This window comes from Periplaneta americana, chromosome 10 (genome assembly GCF_040183065.1).
Source record: "Periplaneta americana isolate PAMFEO1 chromosome 10, P.americana_PAMFEO1_priV1, whole genome shotgun sequence".
NCBI lineage: Eukaryota > Metazoa > Arthropoda > Insecta > Blattodea > Blattidae > Periplaneta > Periplaneta americana.
Genome location: NC_091126.1, coordinates 32,612,818 through 32,630,331, shown reverse-complemented (window position 1 = coordinate 32,630,331; position 17,514 = coordinate 32,612,818). Strand labels below are relative to the sequence as shown.

Sequence of the window (17,514 nt, the reverse complement as noted above, 5' to 3'; positions counted from 1 at the left end):
TATACAGTTTTGTGGGCAATAAAAACTGTTACTTAACACGTTGTTACATAGCACACAGAGGTCGTCCAAAGCAATTTTATTGCCTGTATACCTAAATTCAAGAGCCAAATATGATTCATTCATTTTTAAATTAGCAGCACTGGGGTGTGATTCATGACAAGATGATCGACTGGTTTCTGAATTTGTGGAATGGTCATTTTTATTAATCACTGATCCATTGAGATGACATGTATAATATGAAAATTAAAATTATTCGTAATATTAAATTAATATTATTATGTTCGGAATCAAAGACACATGGTTATTAACATACAGTTTAAAACGAACACCTCACATAAGACTGCTCATACTGAATGAATAAAAACTGACTTCACAATAAAATAGCAGAAGTAGAACGTGTGCACAACAATGGACGAAATTCGTTTCTTTTAAAAAATACGTGTCAAAATTTATTGGTGAATAAATAACTTTGTCAATCAAATTTATTTTACAGTTAAGACGTCAAGTGTCCAAGCACATTTACAAGAACTTATTCTTACACTGTTGGTCTCGTAAGAAAAAACTGCAAACATTTACACACACCAAGCACTGTCTAATAACTTGCCACCCTCACCAAGCAGATAAAAATTTTCAATAGAATTGACTACCTTAACTGAAAAAAAAAGTTTTTTTTTACAACAACTCGAATGCCAGCTCATGCTAGGGTGAGATCCGGTCATCCACCTTGCCGATATACTAACTTTCACAAGTACAGTCACATACAGTACTACACAATCGCTCGAGAAAAGCTGTAGTATTATTATGTTATTTATTTCAAAATATATATTACCAACCACGGATCCCCAGGGATCCACAGAGCACACTTTGGGAACCACTGTTCTAGAGCAAAGTTAAAAAGTAAAGGTGATAGTGCATCTCCTTGCTTTAGCCCACAGTGAATTGGAAAAGCATCCAACAGAAACTGGCCTATACGGACTCTGCTGTACATTTCACTGAGACACATTTTAATTAATCATACTAGTTTATTGGGAATACCAAATTCTATAAGAATATTATATAAAACTTCTCTCTTAACCAAGTCGTATGCCTTTTTGAAATCTAGAGAGAGTTATTACAAACCTTGACCATTAGACAGTACGTAGTTGGACTGGAGCTGCTGGCAATAGTCACTACCTGCTTTCAAAGAAATGACTCCAAGAACTTCCACACAATTGCAAACTCGTGAACTATTCTCTCATTTTTAATGTTCTGAGTGTCTGTACTATTTAACTTCTATGCAAAATCGCTTCCATAAGTGTTTAAAGATAACGTGCTGTGTTAAGTATAGAGAAAAAGGTAAAAATAAATGAGAGGTTTGGCAAAAGAGAAACTGTGGCTCATATCGCATCAGGATACAAAATTTGGCGTTACAACTGTGATTTAATAAAAAATATAAAGTACGAGTATGTAAATCTACAACTCGGGACCTCTACTGTTCCTGTCATTCCACAGACAGTGTTTCCTTCACCCTCAAAACCAGTCGTTGGAAACCAAACTTAATTTAGTGAACTTCTGCTCCACTACCTAGCATGTTAAGCACAAGATCAAGGAGGAAATTACGGAACTGTAGACGCACATAATTGATTAAAATCTTTTATTTTCTAGATTATCCGATTTTTTCTATTAACCATTCTGTCCACTCCCTTCATTACCAAGGATAATAGAGGTTCTACTGTGTATATGTATTGTATCTTTAATACAAATCAATAATGTAATTTTATTGTTTCAACAATAATCACTTTCTATAATTTAGTTTAAATACTCCCGTCAACAATGGGATTTCCACTCCACACAGCAACACAGTATTCGTTATTGCACTCCACAGACGACAGTGACAATTCACTTGGATTATTGCGGAAAACAATGTACTCCTAATCTCAACTAATGTTCACAAAGCACTATTTACAACGCAAAACTGTCAGTTCTCAGTTCGTTTGCTTTGGCTAGTTCTTCTAGCTTGGTCACACAAGTTCACAGTATCTCGAACCCAAGACCTTCAGAAACAGTCCACTGAACTTCGAACTCAGGTCCTCCGACTGCATTGCTTCCGCCGGGACCCTCACACAGTTGCAGACACACACTCAAGTCGAACTGTCTCGAAGCTGGCTTCACTGCTACACACTGCTGGCTGCCCGAAAGCTAGCAACAACTGACTAACTAACTCCTCAGCTCACTTGTGTCTCCTCTTTATAACCAAACCATAGTTTCCAGAGAGTACGATTTCGCGATCAATCTACAGTTGCCAAGAAGATGGCGCCTCTCGTCTTCTCTGGATTTCTTCCCTCAGTCGCAGGCGCATTACTTCCCCCTCTCTGCTGCGGAACAGCGTGTCGCCTCCTCGTGCCCCCTCTCCTCTGCCGGATGCGCATGAAGTTCCTCGAAGCGCTGAGATTATTCGGCCTGCCGTCACAGTATATATATATTTTTTTTTTCTTTTGGCCTCTTGTACCATCTATTAAATTTAATGCGTGGACTTTTGAGACATTCTCTATATGCGTCTGTGCAGGCCACAGTTGTGAATAAAATTCAGAAGTGATGTTTGTGTAGTCTTAAGGAGAATGTCCATTATCATGCTGTACCCCTTGTACTGGAGTCCCATTGTGTGTCTATCTCTACTGGTTCTTAATTTTTTAACTAATGAAACAGAAAATGGTTTTATGGACGTGAGGATAGTATGACTTGTATAGGGTTAACAAGCACAACGTGCCCACATAGGGAGGACTAAAAAATTCACTGGAATATTTCTTGCAGAATGTTGTCTGCTAGCACAAGATCTCAGAGACAGTGTAGCAAAATTTATTTTGCCTGATCACGTGAGTTGTTTATTCCTTTGCTCACAAGTAAACAGTTTTCTGTTGTTGAACTTTTACCATTATTATTTTAAAATTCTATTCTAAGCTTCTGTAACATTAGTACTTCATATAAATCCATGGTAAATTGAGATTCTGAATAAACTTTGAATTTATCACCATTATGTGATGAAGAGCCTTAACTGATCAAGTGTTGTTTCCAGTTATTTATTTCAGAGATGAAGACAATATAATTATTATAGTGTGTCAGATGTAGGCATTAACTGTGGCTTCTCACATACCACATTACTGTACAGAAGTGAAATATAGCGCCTATCCTTTATTATTTTTATTTGAATTAATTATTTGATATACAAGGCGCGTCCAGAAAGTAAGTTTCCTTGGGACCATTTAGAGAAAGGAAACAGAATTTCATGGAAAGATTTATTGGAACAGGTACGCAATTGTTGAGCTTATTTTTCAGTATATTCCGGAATTGAGCCTTTTGTCATACCGTGGGATCAACTTTGTATCCCTGTGTCGTAGAAGTCTGCCACCTGGGATTGGAACCAGTGTGTGACAGCCATCTGCACCTATCGGTCACTGTGAAAATGCTGATCAGACAGGAATTTCTTGAGGTGTAAGAAAAGATGATAATCACTGGGAGCGAGATTTGGGCTGTAGGGTTGATGTTGAAACACCTTCCAGCGGAACTCCTGCAGAAGATTTGTTGTATGCTGAGCTGTATATGACCGAGCGTTGTTGAGCAGCGAGACAATGCTGGCAGCATTTTCACAGTGACAGAGAAGTGCAGATGGCTGTCACACACTGGTTCTGATCCCAGGCAGCAGACTTCTATGACACAAGAATCATAAGTTGATCCCATGATATGACAAATATCTCAATTCCAGTGGGGAATATGTTGAAAAATAGCTCAACAATTGCTGTATCTGTTCCAATAAATTTTTCCATGCAATTGTATTCTTTATTTCTAAACAGCCCCAGGAAAACTTCCTTTCTGGACGTGCTTCGTATTATTCTATAAGTGAACATTGACACAATAGATAGATTTATTGATTATTTTCTTTTTACTTTCAGAAGAAACGTTCTGAAAATCATCGCACATTTCCTGAAACATCACTTCCAGCTGTGGAAGTTACTGACAGCAGGTAAGTATATGTGTAATGTTTTATATATGGTATGTTTACAGTTTTTTGTTTTATTTTTGTTTCAACAGAGGGATAGGAATGAAAATCCTGTTTCTTCCTTGAATCTTGTCCACCTCGAGTATCATTCCAATTGAAACCAGAGATTGAACTCGGCTCTGTCTTAGCTGATATTTATAATTAATTTCTAGTCCGTGTAATTTTATGTAATTATAGTCTTGGAAATTGGAAGAAAACGTTTACGGTATAATATTGAGAAAACTATTTTTAAATTAATTGTGGGCACTTCTTGCATCATTCTCCATGCATCATTTAGTGGACAATGCGACGAAGTGTGTAGTTCTTTCAGCCACTATGAAAGCATTATCCTTGGTGCACCATAGGAGGCAAACCATGTGACTCTGTATGATTATGACGAATAATGTAGCAATGGTGAAATGCCATAGTGGAAAAGGGAGAACCGTGCTGAAACCTAATACCAAACACCATTTTTGTCCACCACAAATTCCAGTTGGACATGCTGGGGTTCGAATCTAAGTTATGAATATGGAAAGCCGACATTCTAGCCATTCAACCAGTGGTGTGCTCAATTTAGAGAAATTCAGATTGCATTAAATTTTAAGATTCAGGACAATTTGTCTGGTACAATCTTAAATTCATAATATTGCATGGAATTTAAAATTATTACATTCTAGTGGCTGTAAAATAAAGAAAGTTGTATAAATTTCACGTAACTGTCATGCTATTTCAGTAATACCTTTATTTTCTATATAATATGTATATAGAAGGGATGTTTTAAAAGTAAAAATACAAGGCATGTGGGTGGAATTTTTTTGTAAATTTAGCAAGGCCAGTGTGTTCTGTGCAGCCTATTTCCTAAGAATAAGATCAGTGAGGTCAGTTGCAGTGGTCATTTGAAAAGCAGTGATTGTTGGCTCCCCACTACCCAATTCTGTCATTTGTAAGGTATGGTCTTCAATTTATTTCCTCACTGTAATGTTCCTGTGGATATCCATTACGAACTTGTTAGTGTATGATAATAAAATGACCAGGTAGAACGTGGCAAAGTGATGTACAAAATTCTCGTCTGGTAGAATGGACGTTGACAAACTTGTGGTAGATTTTGGTTATGACTGATGACTATGTTAAAACCATTAAGAAGAATTGGTGTAGATTAGCATTTAACACTGGATGAACTCCATGAAACAATCCGTAAGGTACGATGAAAGAATAATGGAACAGAGAAAAATTCTCTCCGGCGCTGGGATTTGAACCCGGGTTTTCAGCTCTACGTGCTGATGCTTTATCCACTAAGCCACACCGGATACCCACCCTGGCGTCGGACAGAATCGTCTCAGTTTAAGTTCCAACTCTTGGGTTCCCTCTAGTGGCCGCCCTCTGCACTACGTCATAAATGTCTATGAATGTAGGACCGAAGTCCACACATGTGCTGAGGTGCACTCATTATGAGTGACTAGTTGGCCAGGATCCGACGGAATAAGCGTCGTTTTAAATCACGAAGTGATTTACGCATATCATATATATTATTTCATGTACCGAAGTGCATATGATATTTCCATGCAGATATTCTGCGTCATCATATGATGAAAGAGTAATGGAACGGAGAAAAATTCTTTCCGGTGCCGGGATTTGAACCCGGGTTTTCAGCTCTACATGCTGATGCTTTATCCACTAAGCCACACTGGATACCCATCCCGGCATTGGACAGAATCGTCTCAGTTTAAGTTCCAACTCTTGGGTTCCCTCTAGTGGCCGCCCTCTGCTCTACATCATCGTATGCTGACGCAGAATATCTGCATGGAAATATCATATGTATTTCGGTTCATTAAATAATATATATGATATGCGTAAATCACTTCGTGATTTAAGACGGCGCTTATTCCATCGGATCTCGGCCCACTAGTCACTCATAATGAGTGCACCTCAGCACATGTGTGGACTTCAGTCCTACGTTCATAGACATCTATGACGTAGTGTAGAGGGCGGCCACTAGAGGGAACCCAAGAGTTGGAACTTAAACTGAGACGATTCTGTCCTACGCTGGGGTGGGAATCCGGTGTGGCTTAGTGGATAAAGCATCAGCATGTAGAGCTGAAAACCCGGGTTCAATTCCCGGCGCCGGAGAGAATTTTTCTCTGTTCCATTACTCTTTCATCGTATGATTACACAGAATATCTGCATGGAAATATCATATGTACTTCGGTACATTAAATAATATATATAATCCGTAAGGTGTTTAGAACAGTGCTGTGTGAGATAACAGTCCAAATGCTGTGACAGATTTTAGATTTGCCATAAAGGGAAAGGACCAGTACATGCTAAAGTCAAACTTTAAACTGCTCTTCTGAACAATTGCTAAAGTGGACAGAGCACATTCTTTTCCTGTAATCTTCGAATGTTTTTATAACTTGTTGTAGCTTTTCAATCCTTACCTTCCGAACACCCTAATACAATTAAAGATATATAGATCTACTTATCTCTCAACTACATTCCAATAAAAGCACAAATTTCTGTGTAGAAGTTTTATGAGCATACTGAATCCATCTATATTGGTATTCTCTTGGCACACATAAAAATAGAATGTAATTAAATTCTTTCTATGTTTTGCAAGAGTGCAAAGTTATGTTTTGCATGCCATTGTAATGTCATTTGTTTTTCTTCTTAGAAAATAATCCCATTAAAATTGATTTCTTTTAGAGAGACTTTTCTGTATAACTTTAAAATTTAAATTGTATGTACAGAAACCTGCGCTGAATTATACTTCAGGAGTATTGCAGTAAGCAATATTAAATTGAAGGGAATATGTTGTTGGTATTACATAGACACGAATTTCCTATTGGGTTATTTGTGATTCTGTGTAAACACACTAAAAACCAGACACACAAGCATTGTGATCATATAGAACTGCTATTCTATGAGGAAAAAGTTAATAGAACACATTTTCTTAAGGACGTATATTTTATTTATTCTGAAAGAATTTACTGTAAAATTTATATAAAATGGGAAAACCATTAAGGCATGGTGTGAGAAGTTTCTGCCGATTGGAAGTGTTAGAAAACAATCCAGAGATTCTTGTCGACGTGTTTAATAAGAAAAGGTGAAAGGAATTCGAGTGGAATATCAAAGAAACTATCATAAATCAATTCGCAAACATCCCGGCAGTTCAACATTTTCCTTAGGTGCATCTGCTCCATATTCTCTCCAGTTTCTTTGCACTATAATGATTGATTTTTTCTCTGCATACCAAAATACAGATTCTGCGCACTGCTGTGGAGTTGCCATTTTGCTTTAAATGATTATGGCACAACATAGTGAGTGAAGAATCAACTTCAAATTCATTAAATAAAAATTCTATGTGTTTTTTTTTTCTTTTAGTACCACTTGCATTTCATAATTTGGTATACATTGTTAGCAGTGATTGATTAAAATGTGGGAGATTTGAACAGAACACTGTTGTATAATTTCCACTGTAATTAATGAACATCTTAATATGATTTATGCATTTCATTTCTTACATTGTCAGCTGCTAGTACATTTGATTTGTTTTGGTAAACTTCGTCACTATCATGGAAGGAAGATAAAAATGGAAATTGTGTATTGTAGATTTATGAAAAATAAAATAAAAATCTCTCCCAGAAAGTTTGGGCTTCAGATAAATCTGTATCAGTCATTTCTTTAGTAGCCAAAATTAATGTTTATTATACCGTGATACGGGAAAATTAATTCCACCTTGCAGATATCGAGAATTAAAAAATATAATTCTTCCCATTGGTAGAGTAGCAGTGTCCAGGAGGTCTTCATTACTATATTACCAACCAACTAACCAACTAGCATACTTACATCAAGCTTCATAGCAAATTATTTCCAATTGATGTATAAATGGACATTTTATTACCATAAGATTAAGGTTTTATCTCTTGATACATGGAATGGTATAATATTTTTCCTTGAAATCCAGTCATTCATTCATTCATTCATTCATTCATTCATTCATTCATTCATTCATTCATTCATTCATTCATTCATTCATTCATTCATTCATTCATTCATTCATTCAATTATTTATTTACTTATTTATTAGTCCTGAGCTGCAAGATTTGTTTTCTTTGGTGTTTTCGTTCTGCAACAGATGATTTTTTAATTTAAATCGCCTGTATTCCACAAGTAATACAACAATTAATGTATGTAGGAAAGTAAAGAGAATACCTACTGCATTATTTAGTAGATGCACTGTACTTAATAAAATGGATAAGAAATGTACAATATGAATGTTACATAGAACCCAAGTTAGACACTGATGGTTCCACCAAAATGAGTCCAACTTACAGAGGTATATCAATATATAAAGTGAAAGAAAAATTCTGAATGCAGTAGTGTACCCTCGATGTGGTAGTGAACAAGGACATTACGCAAGTATTTTACTGTTATAAATTCTTTAATAGCTGAATATTTATTCCTTATTTCAACTACAGTAGAACCCCTATTATCCGTGGTAATGAAGTGTGTTGACTGAACGGTAATCGAAAAAATCGGATAATCCGTACCATAAAATATTTTCTTAAATTATGTGAGCTTTCGTCATTTTCTCCGTGATTTTGTGTTTAATATGTTTGGTAGTGAATCAGAAGTTCATCAATGTAAGTTTGGTTGTTAACGACGTGTTTTTAAGGGGTAAGAAATCTCCTTTTAATGGCTGTCATCAGAAAGATAGGAATAGTAGAGGTCTGGTCTCATGTTGTAGATTTCCATACTGTATACACTTTATCTCTTTGATTTTTATTAAATCAATCTCGTATTGTGATGCGAGATGACCCGCAGTTTCTCTTTCTCCACACCACCTAATTATATACATTTTGTTAGATACTTAGCTCAACACGTTTTCTTTCGACACTCATGGAATACATTTTATCTTGAAGTTTACAGTATGGCAACTCGAAAAGTAGAACTGTGTAAGTGTAATGCTTGTAATAACACTCTCAAGAAAAAATGCGTATACTAATATAACGCACAATGGTATCTACTTCATATGTTTCTGTAGCAAAAAAAAGAAAATAATAAAGGGAGAGAAAGACAGTCAGATAATCCACCAATCGGTTAATAGGATGATGGATAATCGGAGTTCTACTGTATTACAGTTTTATTCAATTTTAATTGTTTACATTTTTTGTTTGATACATATTATTATTATTATTATTATTATTATTATTATTATTATTGCTATTATTACTACTATTGTTATTTTAATTAATTTTATTTAGTGAAATGCATTAATTTACTCATAAAATTACTGTGAATACATTTTATCTTTCCACACTAGTGGAAGAGTGTTCAGCAGATCTGTGTGTGGCAGCTGTGCTGTGTGCTGCTGCTCCCACCCTACTTCCGCTAGTGTGGAAAAATAAAATATATGCACTAAGTTCCAGTTGATCACAAACAATGGTGTAGTGCTCTGTTTCTTGTACATAACCCTTCAGCTTACAATATTTGCACAGGTACAAGCTAATACTCCAAGTAGAACCTATTCATCAATTCTGAACATGAACTAAGGTTGTTCTTAAACATTCTTCTCATTAATGTCAAAGATGAGAAATTGAACCTCTCCAACATACAAGGCTTTCATTTCAAAACTTCCCAGTCTAAATAAATATAGAATTTAAATTGAATTTAATTAAACAAAAAACACCTTAATTTAGATATTGAGGGGGAAGTTTAAAACCAGTTCAACAGTTCTTATGTAAAGACGGTACAAAGCAGTGGAGTGTGGTGAATTTAAATGAAAAGTATGCTACCCTGAAGAGACGTGGTTTAATTATTCGTTAAAACGTGATTTGCGAGCGACATTAATACAGAATGATCTATGCACCAGAGTATTGAAAAGTATAAACTACAAAGTAATGAAAGTATCTCATTTTTACTGGGTATGTGCCGCACACCTAACACATCCGGAATATGCACCCCTGGTATGAAGGGTTAAAAATTAACTTGAATATTCTGACTTGAGTAGTTTGTGTTGCAAATTCTAATACTGAATTTACAATTAAAAAAATTAAGCAGTTAATGTGCAAATTTAAGTGACAGAACACACTTCGAATATCTCGACATGGTCATGGTAATATAATTTAGTGGATTGTAGGTGTTATGTTCAACCTCTGAATAAATTCATTAAGATGTCACATCCACACTAAAATTTGAAAGAGTGTGTGTGTGTGTCGCTCTCCCTTTCGCTCTCCGTCCATTTTCCTTTCCTCATATATACATATATACAGGGTTGGTCGTAACATTATTATTATTATTATTATTATTATTATTATTATTATTATTATTATTATTATTTAAGTGGAATATGTGTAAAATGAATAATGAAGTAAGTTATAATAGCTCATTGCATTTATATGAATTTTCTTTTACTTCTAGAATCCTAAGCAAAGTTCATGACAAACCTTGTACATATCAAAAGTATCAGACATAAATTCACTACTGTTGTATTTGTTGCATGTATTCATTACTGCTAGCAGCTGTTAAAAATTATTTTCTTTAATTTATTCGTGATCATGTATTAGTACTGTACATAATACTTCTACTTTTCAGTTTGTAAACATACAAATGAATGAAATTGACGAAGACTGAAAATGGGATACTGTAATCAGTGTGTTATAATACTGTTCCAGTAAACAAGATATGTCACCAGCGATTCAGGAACCACTTGCTGGGCCGTCAACGAGTGGAAAAATTTTACCTATTGCTCAGAGTGATGTGAGGCCTATTGGAATGCATAAGTCTGGCAGTTTGGGTCTGCAGAGAACTGTTGGAAAGTTCATATGTAAGCATTGTGGTAATATTTTTGAGACTTTTGTAGAGTTTGAACTACATGTAAAGACTCATATCAGTGAGAAGCCATTCACTTGCCCTTGCGGTAGGAGCTATATGCATAAGGGACATCTGAAAGAACACATGTTAACTCATACAGATAGAAAACCGCACATGTGCACAGAATGTGGTAAGAGCTTTGCTCATAAGGGTGACCTAACAATTCACATGAGAATTCATACTGGGGAAAAGCCATACTCTTGCACAGAATGCGGGAAGAGCTTTGTACAGGGTGGACAGTTAAAGATGCATATGAGAACTCATACCGGCGAGAAGCCATATAGTTGCTCCGTGTGCGGTAAAAGTTTTGTTCAGAAACATAATATGTTGGATCACATGTTTTTGCATACGGGGGAAAAACCGTACAGTTGTACGTTGTGTGGTAGAAGTTTTGTTCAGGGTTGTCACCTGAAGGACCACATGAAAACTCACAGCGGTGAGAAACCACATTCATGTACTTTTTGTGGTAAAAGTTTTCTGCAGAACAGTGATTTGAGAGTTCATGTTCGAGGACATACAGGTGAAAAGCCATTTAGTTGTACTCAGTGTGGGAAGAACTTTGCTCGAAGTGGTGTTCTCAAGAGACACATGTTAACTCACACTGGGGAGAAGCCATATAAATGTGCCCAGTGTGGGAAACAGTATACTCAGAGTAGTAAATTGAAGAGGCATATGTTGATACAACATAACAAGAAAGATAGTGCTCCCCATCCTTCAAAAGTTATACTTATTCCCAACTTGTGTAATAAAGATGCTGTGACACTTGAGGATAGCAACGGAGAGAGTATAATCCCTGATAAAATCAGAGAAAACACTGGCCCTGACAGTATTAGCAAAGAAAGTATATTGCCTCATTGATGTCTCCTAGTGTTCCAATATTTAATTACAGTATACATGTAAAATAGAATGAACTGTTGGAGTAAGTGTGCCTCGAGTTCCTCATTCCATGTCATTTGATTCTCCTCCCCTTTCGTTCCATAACAGTTGACTTTTGTAGGTAATTTTTTGTGCCATGTAACAATTTCTTTACCATATACCTAAGTAATTCTTAATTTTGCAGTTCTTATTTTGGTACTATTACTTTTTTTTTATTTAAGCAATTCAGTTAGACTGAATAATGTTCATAACACGTAGCTGATGTGATTCCTGTATTGTAATGAGTGTTCTAAATGCGCTTGTTATATGCATAAGCATATAAATGATGTTCCTTTTCTTATATCTGTGAAAATTAATTGGTAGTCACCATGTACATAATATAAATTGTTAATATTTAGGTTCATGATTAAATGAACGTTATACCGGAATTTTAAATACTTATTGTCATGCATATCATGGAATTCTGAAGCTTCAGGAAGTAATAAGCAATAGTTCTGTCGTTCTAACACCAAATTTCAAGCAATCAATTCATTACAGGACTTGCCTTATTTTCTGTATTCTTTGTTTGTCTTGTATTGGAAGGAATCTACAGTAGAACCTCTATTATCCATGGCAATGAAGGGGGCGGACAGGATAGTTAATAGAAAAAAATCTGATAATCTGTACCATAAAAGATTTTAATCAATTAAGTGAGTCTACAGTTCCGTAGTTTCCTCCTTGTGTTTAACATGCTAGGTAGTGGAGCAGAAGTTCACTACTTTAAGTTTGGTTTTCAACGGTTGGTTTTAAGGGTCAAGGAAACTCTTCCTAATGGTTGTCTGCGGAAAGATAGGAACAGTAGAGGTCCCGAGTTACGGATTTACATACTCGTACTTTATATTTATTTAATCACGCACAGTTGTAACGACAATTTTTGTATCCTGATGTGACATGAGCCACAGTTTCTCTTTTGCCAAACCTCTAAATTATTTGTACTTTTTTTCTATACTTAGCACAACACGTTATCTTTTGACACTTATGGAAGACATTTTGCATAGAAGTTAAATAGTACGGCCACTCAGAACATTAAGAATAAAGACGGAATAGTGCACGAGTTTGCAATTGTGTGGAAGTTCTTGGGGTCATTTCTTTGAAAGCAGATAGTGTCTATTGCCAGCAGCCTCATTCCTACTGTCTAATGGTAAAGGTTTGTAATAACCCTCTCTAGAAATAGACGTACTAACAATGTACATGACTTCATATTTTGTTCTTTGGTATAAAAAAAAAAAGGGAAAGACTTTCGGATAATCTGCCGATCAGTTAATAGAGTGATGAATAATCGAGGTTCTACTCTATATTGCACTTCCTGCCTGATATTTGTATATCTGTAAGCTTTATTATTTCGTAAACATGTCTGAAGTATACCGACATTTGCCAAATTGCCCATAGCATTTAAACGAAAATTAATGTGCACCTATACGAAATTCTTCGTGTTTTGGAGAGAATATGGTACAGTAGAGTCCCAGTTATATGGATCAATTTTTTTTAAAATTACAGTAGTGTACTTATATACAGTATTGAACAATAAAATAGTTTTTAAACGTCAGTTGCATACTTCACTGTACTATGAATAAAAACTCGTTTATTATGTACATCTTTCTACATTACTGGATCCGACTTTTGTTCCTTTAAAATTACAAGATAAAAAAACCACATAGCGCTCTTATCCTCCATATTATCCGGATTCCCTCAACCCGTAGTATAGTCCGGATAATCGGGATTCTACTGTATTTACATATTTCAGTCATATCATTCAGTGATCTTTAAATTGAAAGCCTTAAAGAAGTCGAACTTAGGTTTTTTTTTTTTTTGATAAGGTGACCAAATGTCCCTGTTCTGCTGGAAAGCTCTGGTTTATATCACATTGCCTCAATAAAATAGCTCAGGATGTCCTAAAAATTATCTTCAGAATGAAAACAGGCATGCATCTAAAACTCCAAATTTTTCCGTTCTTAAGTGAAATTGTGAAGATTGTAGTTTCCTTATTGAAGTGAGCTTCAACATTTGGTATTGGTTTTATCTACACTATCTCTTTCAGACACTATAGAATTAATCGTATTGCTTGATTGCCAGGCAGAGGAAGCTTTCTACTGAATGTTACTGGAAGTTTTGGGCTGAGAAAGAGATTTTGACCTTGCATAAATTTAAACACATCTCTCAATGCATTTCACAGCATCAAAAACAATTGCACGAACATACTACTTGATTGTTGTTTATTACATGCTGTTACCCAGTGAAAAATACTGTAAAACTGTCAGATTTGTAAATTGTTATTTATCGACGCAATGTTAACTGTGAGGTCATCTAGATATTTATAATTGATGGAATTTTTAATAGTGACATAGCATTTTGGCGAGATGAGTCCAAGCATTCGTCATGGGATCACCTGGCATTGACTTAATTTTGACGAAAGTCTCGAGAAAATCCCAACTACTTAATTAGCCCAAACAGGAATCAAAGCATTGCCCAAGTACAGTCTTGAATCTGGAATTACCCCAGTGGCTATTAGGTTTGATGTTATTTCATATATCTGTTTGAACAAAGAGATAATTTTCTGTAACATTGAAAGAAAAAAAATTCTTATTTGTAACAAACTGAAATGGAAAAGAGAGTGTAATGTACATTGTTTCGATTAATGTTCTCTAGAGTCCATAGTGGGTAGTCAGATATGAGCTGAGCCCAACCTCCAGAATAACTTTTGGAGAATTTGTTCATCCTATGGTCGTCTTGGTTGGCTCAGTTGGTATAGTGCTGGTCTTCTATGCCCGAGGTTGCGGGTTTAAGTGTGCTTAAATGTGACAGACTCATGTCTGTAGATTTACTGGCATGTAAAAGAACTCCTGCGGGACAAAATTCCGGCACACCGGCAATGCTGATATAACCTCGGCAGTTGCGTGCGTAGTTAAATAAAACAAGACTTTTTTTTTTTGTCAGCCTATGTTTTACTAGGAAGTATGTCATAGACGAGAAATACAGACTTTAATGTCAAGGATGAAATACATTTTTACCATGAGTAAATTCTTAGAGATTGCATTCTCTAGGGTCTCAGATTTCAAGACACATGTTGAAATTGAATTGCTAATGCACTATTTTTGTTGAAAAAAAAATTTCTGAAAAAAAAAAAATATATATTCTTAGGTTGTCTTTTGGAAAAAAAATAGTAATATACGTTACAAGAGCGGTATGTTGACATTTTCATGGTCGAGGAAAAGATTGAAAAAGCGAAACGTAGTTGAGCTTTTTTAATTTCCGAGAACATGAAAACAAACATACCGCTCTTGTATCGTACATTATTTTGTGCGAAGATCGTTTATTACATACCTGAAAGACGGATTTCTAATTAGTTGCAATGAAATCTCCATGTTTGTTTCTGTTTAATGACGGCAACTTCGGAAAACCAAAATATCTTTCTTCAACATTGTTGCTAAAATGTTTTCTGTATTTACTATACTCCAGCAGGCCGTGATATACGTCTGTCTTTTTTTTCCCCCAGTCTATAAATGCGAACTTAAAACAAACAGTAAGGTTATGTAATGATTTATTTTTCATTTTAATATTTTAACAATATTATTTATATAACATATTGCAGTAATAACATCCGCATCTGGAATCTTGTTGATTTTTTCACGGCTTCCTTAATGTTACTTGTATCGGGAATGCAATAAGTTTCGTGGAGTAGTAGACTTTACTTAATTTTTGCAAATATTTAAAAACAATAATTAACATTGCAATTTAGGTGAAATTGCAGTGGTAAGTTTCCTATTTATAATTATTACTATGTTAAACGTCTCTAAAAATAATATGTTAAAAGCCTAAAGCAGTAAAATGAATGTCGCTCTTAAGCGGTAAGAAGAGGGAAATTGTTATGTGTGTTATGTTGGGAATACTGAATGTGGTATTTCACACTTACCGCGTATTGGTTCTGTGCGGGAAACAAGCAAATACGCACGATCTCGCACAAAAGTACATTATTAATGAGCTGTGCATGAAATTACTAAGCCTGAATTAGCAATTTTATTATACAGTTCTGTAAAAATGCGCTGTTGAATTTACGTCAATAAAAGTTTTATTTTGCTTATATGTATGTAATTATGAATACATGCATGCTTTGTTGACAGATCTACTCAGTTTCCATTGACTACAACCTTGTATGTATGACGATTTGGAAAAGCACTATTAGTAGACAGTAGCTTTTGATAATTATGTTCGAAGTAAGTGAGAATAATATGTCTTGTTTGTAATTCATTCTGACATGTACTTCGTCAAAATTCATTTCTCATTATAGGAAGTACTGCAATGCTTCAAAGACTAATTTCGAGATTTTCGTAATAATACACTTCTTAATTATCCCTGATGCAGAATATTGTTTTTGACAAGTTGTGCTCTGTACAGTGATTTCTGTTAAATAATGCAAGAGTATTTGTATTCAGTATCTCATAGTCTATTTTTCAAGAATTAGGCATGAAAGCTAGCATTTTTAGTGATAAATTAATGTTTGTTTTATACAAATTAAAAACATAGAATGAAGCTCACGTTAAGAATTTGTCAATTGATTTTCTTCTCGATTTCTTGCATTATGTAGAATTATTTAATTTTCACGAAAAAGTGTTTGGCTAAGAGAAATTATGTAAAGAACTCTTTCCACATTTATTTTTTGAATTCAGTATATAAGTTCTGAAAGAACAAGACTATGAATTTGGCAGGTATAGTGGAGAAAAAGGAAGAGCAGTCTCATTGTCCTAGGATTTAAAGAATTGTAATTAAAAGGATTGAGTCCCAGTATACCACTAATAGATTGTAACGTTTATATTACTTTTGATAGCCGAATTTATTTTTTTTATAGAAAAAAATTAGAGATAATGACACACATTAATATATTCTGAAAACATAGAGTTTATAAATGAAGTTCAATATCTTGATTCTGGGACTTTAGAGAATGCAATTTTTATGTAATTTGGAAAACGAAAGTTTATCTTCTAATTTGGATGCACAATAAATGATTTTATTTAAGTATGTCTTTTGGTTTGAATAATAGTTGGAAATAAAATGCATAAAACATAACGAAGAACATGTAATAGCTTCGTGACACTCGTCAATTTAACTGTTCTTATATATTGCTTCTTCATTTGAGAATGTATTCAGAAAATTTTGTATTGCCACGTGTTGAGAGTTTCACAGAAGTATACTGTTCAGTACCACTGATGTTGGTGACATTGTTCATCCTGTCTTATTGTTTCGGAATTGGATTATGTTTCCCATCAATATTTTTATTTAATTGCTTGTAAAATGTCAAAAATATTCATCTTCAGTATTGAGCAATACACAAGAATAGAATTGTTTTAGTAACAGCTGCAAAATGCAGTGGAGTAAAAACATGTATTACCGGATATTTTCTCGAATACCCCATGCCCACAAATATGCTGCACACTCCACTTTTGGAAGAAGGAAAAGAAAAAGCAATACAAAAAGCAGAAATTTAAAAAAATGTATTCACAATAAATTAAAAACAAGTAAATAGAAATACAGTTCAGTTAACTTTTAATTAGGTAGGTAGGTAAAAGTTACATAGGGAAGTGGGGTGTTTGTAGCACCCCAACTTCAAAACAGTTATTAGGAACATAAGAACGCTTCAAATGTCTTGAACAAGCCATTGTTGTTACTTAATACATTATGGGAAAATGTTATTAATTTCATTAGATGAAGGTCTTGGGTTCGAT

At 34.8% G+C, this 17,514-nt stretch overlaps 2 protein-coding genes and 1 non-coding gene across 10 annotated transcripts in view; 2 read left to right on the top strand and 1 right to left on the bottom strand.

Moving 5' to 3' along the window:
* Positions 1–17,514, bottom strand: part of LOC138707564 (zinc finger protein 415-like) — a 66,587-nt gene that overhangs the window by 4,627 nt on the left and 44,446 nt on the right. The gene's annotated exons all lie outside the window — the stretch shown is intronic.
* The window catches only part of LOC138707561 (zinc finger protein OZF-like), a 65,866-nt gene that overhangs the window by 33,748 nt on the left and 14,604 nt on the right, over positions 1–17,514 (top strand). For 3 of the 6 annotated variants that reach the window (XR_011334276.1, XM_069837130.1, XM_069837129.1), the window contains exons 5-6: positions 3,927–3,997; positions 10,684–10,835. Coding sequence is in view for 5 of the 6 variants with exons in the window: in XM_069837130.1 (XP_069693231.1) it covers positions 3,927–3,997; positions 10,684–10,835 (223 nt within the window). In the remaining variant the exon portion in view is untranslated. Of the gene's footprint in view, positions 1–3,926; positions 3,998–10,603; positions 15,876–17,514 lie in introns of those variants that run through there. The other 3 variants (XM_069837127.1, XM_069837128.1, XM_069837131.1) reach the window with 2 other exon arrangements.
* TRNAY-GUA (transfer RNA tyrosine (anticodon GUA)) lies at positions 6,068–6,139 on the top strand. The gene has a single exon. It is a non-coding gene; the product is annotated as a tRNA-Tyr (tRNA).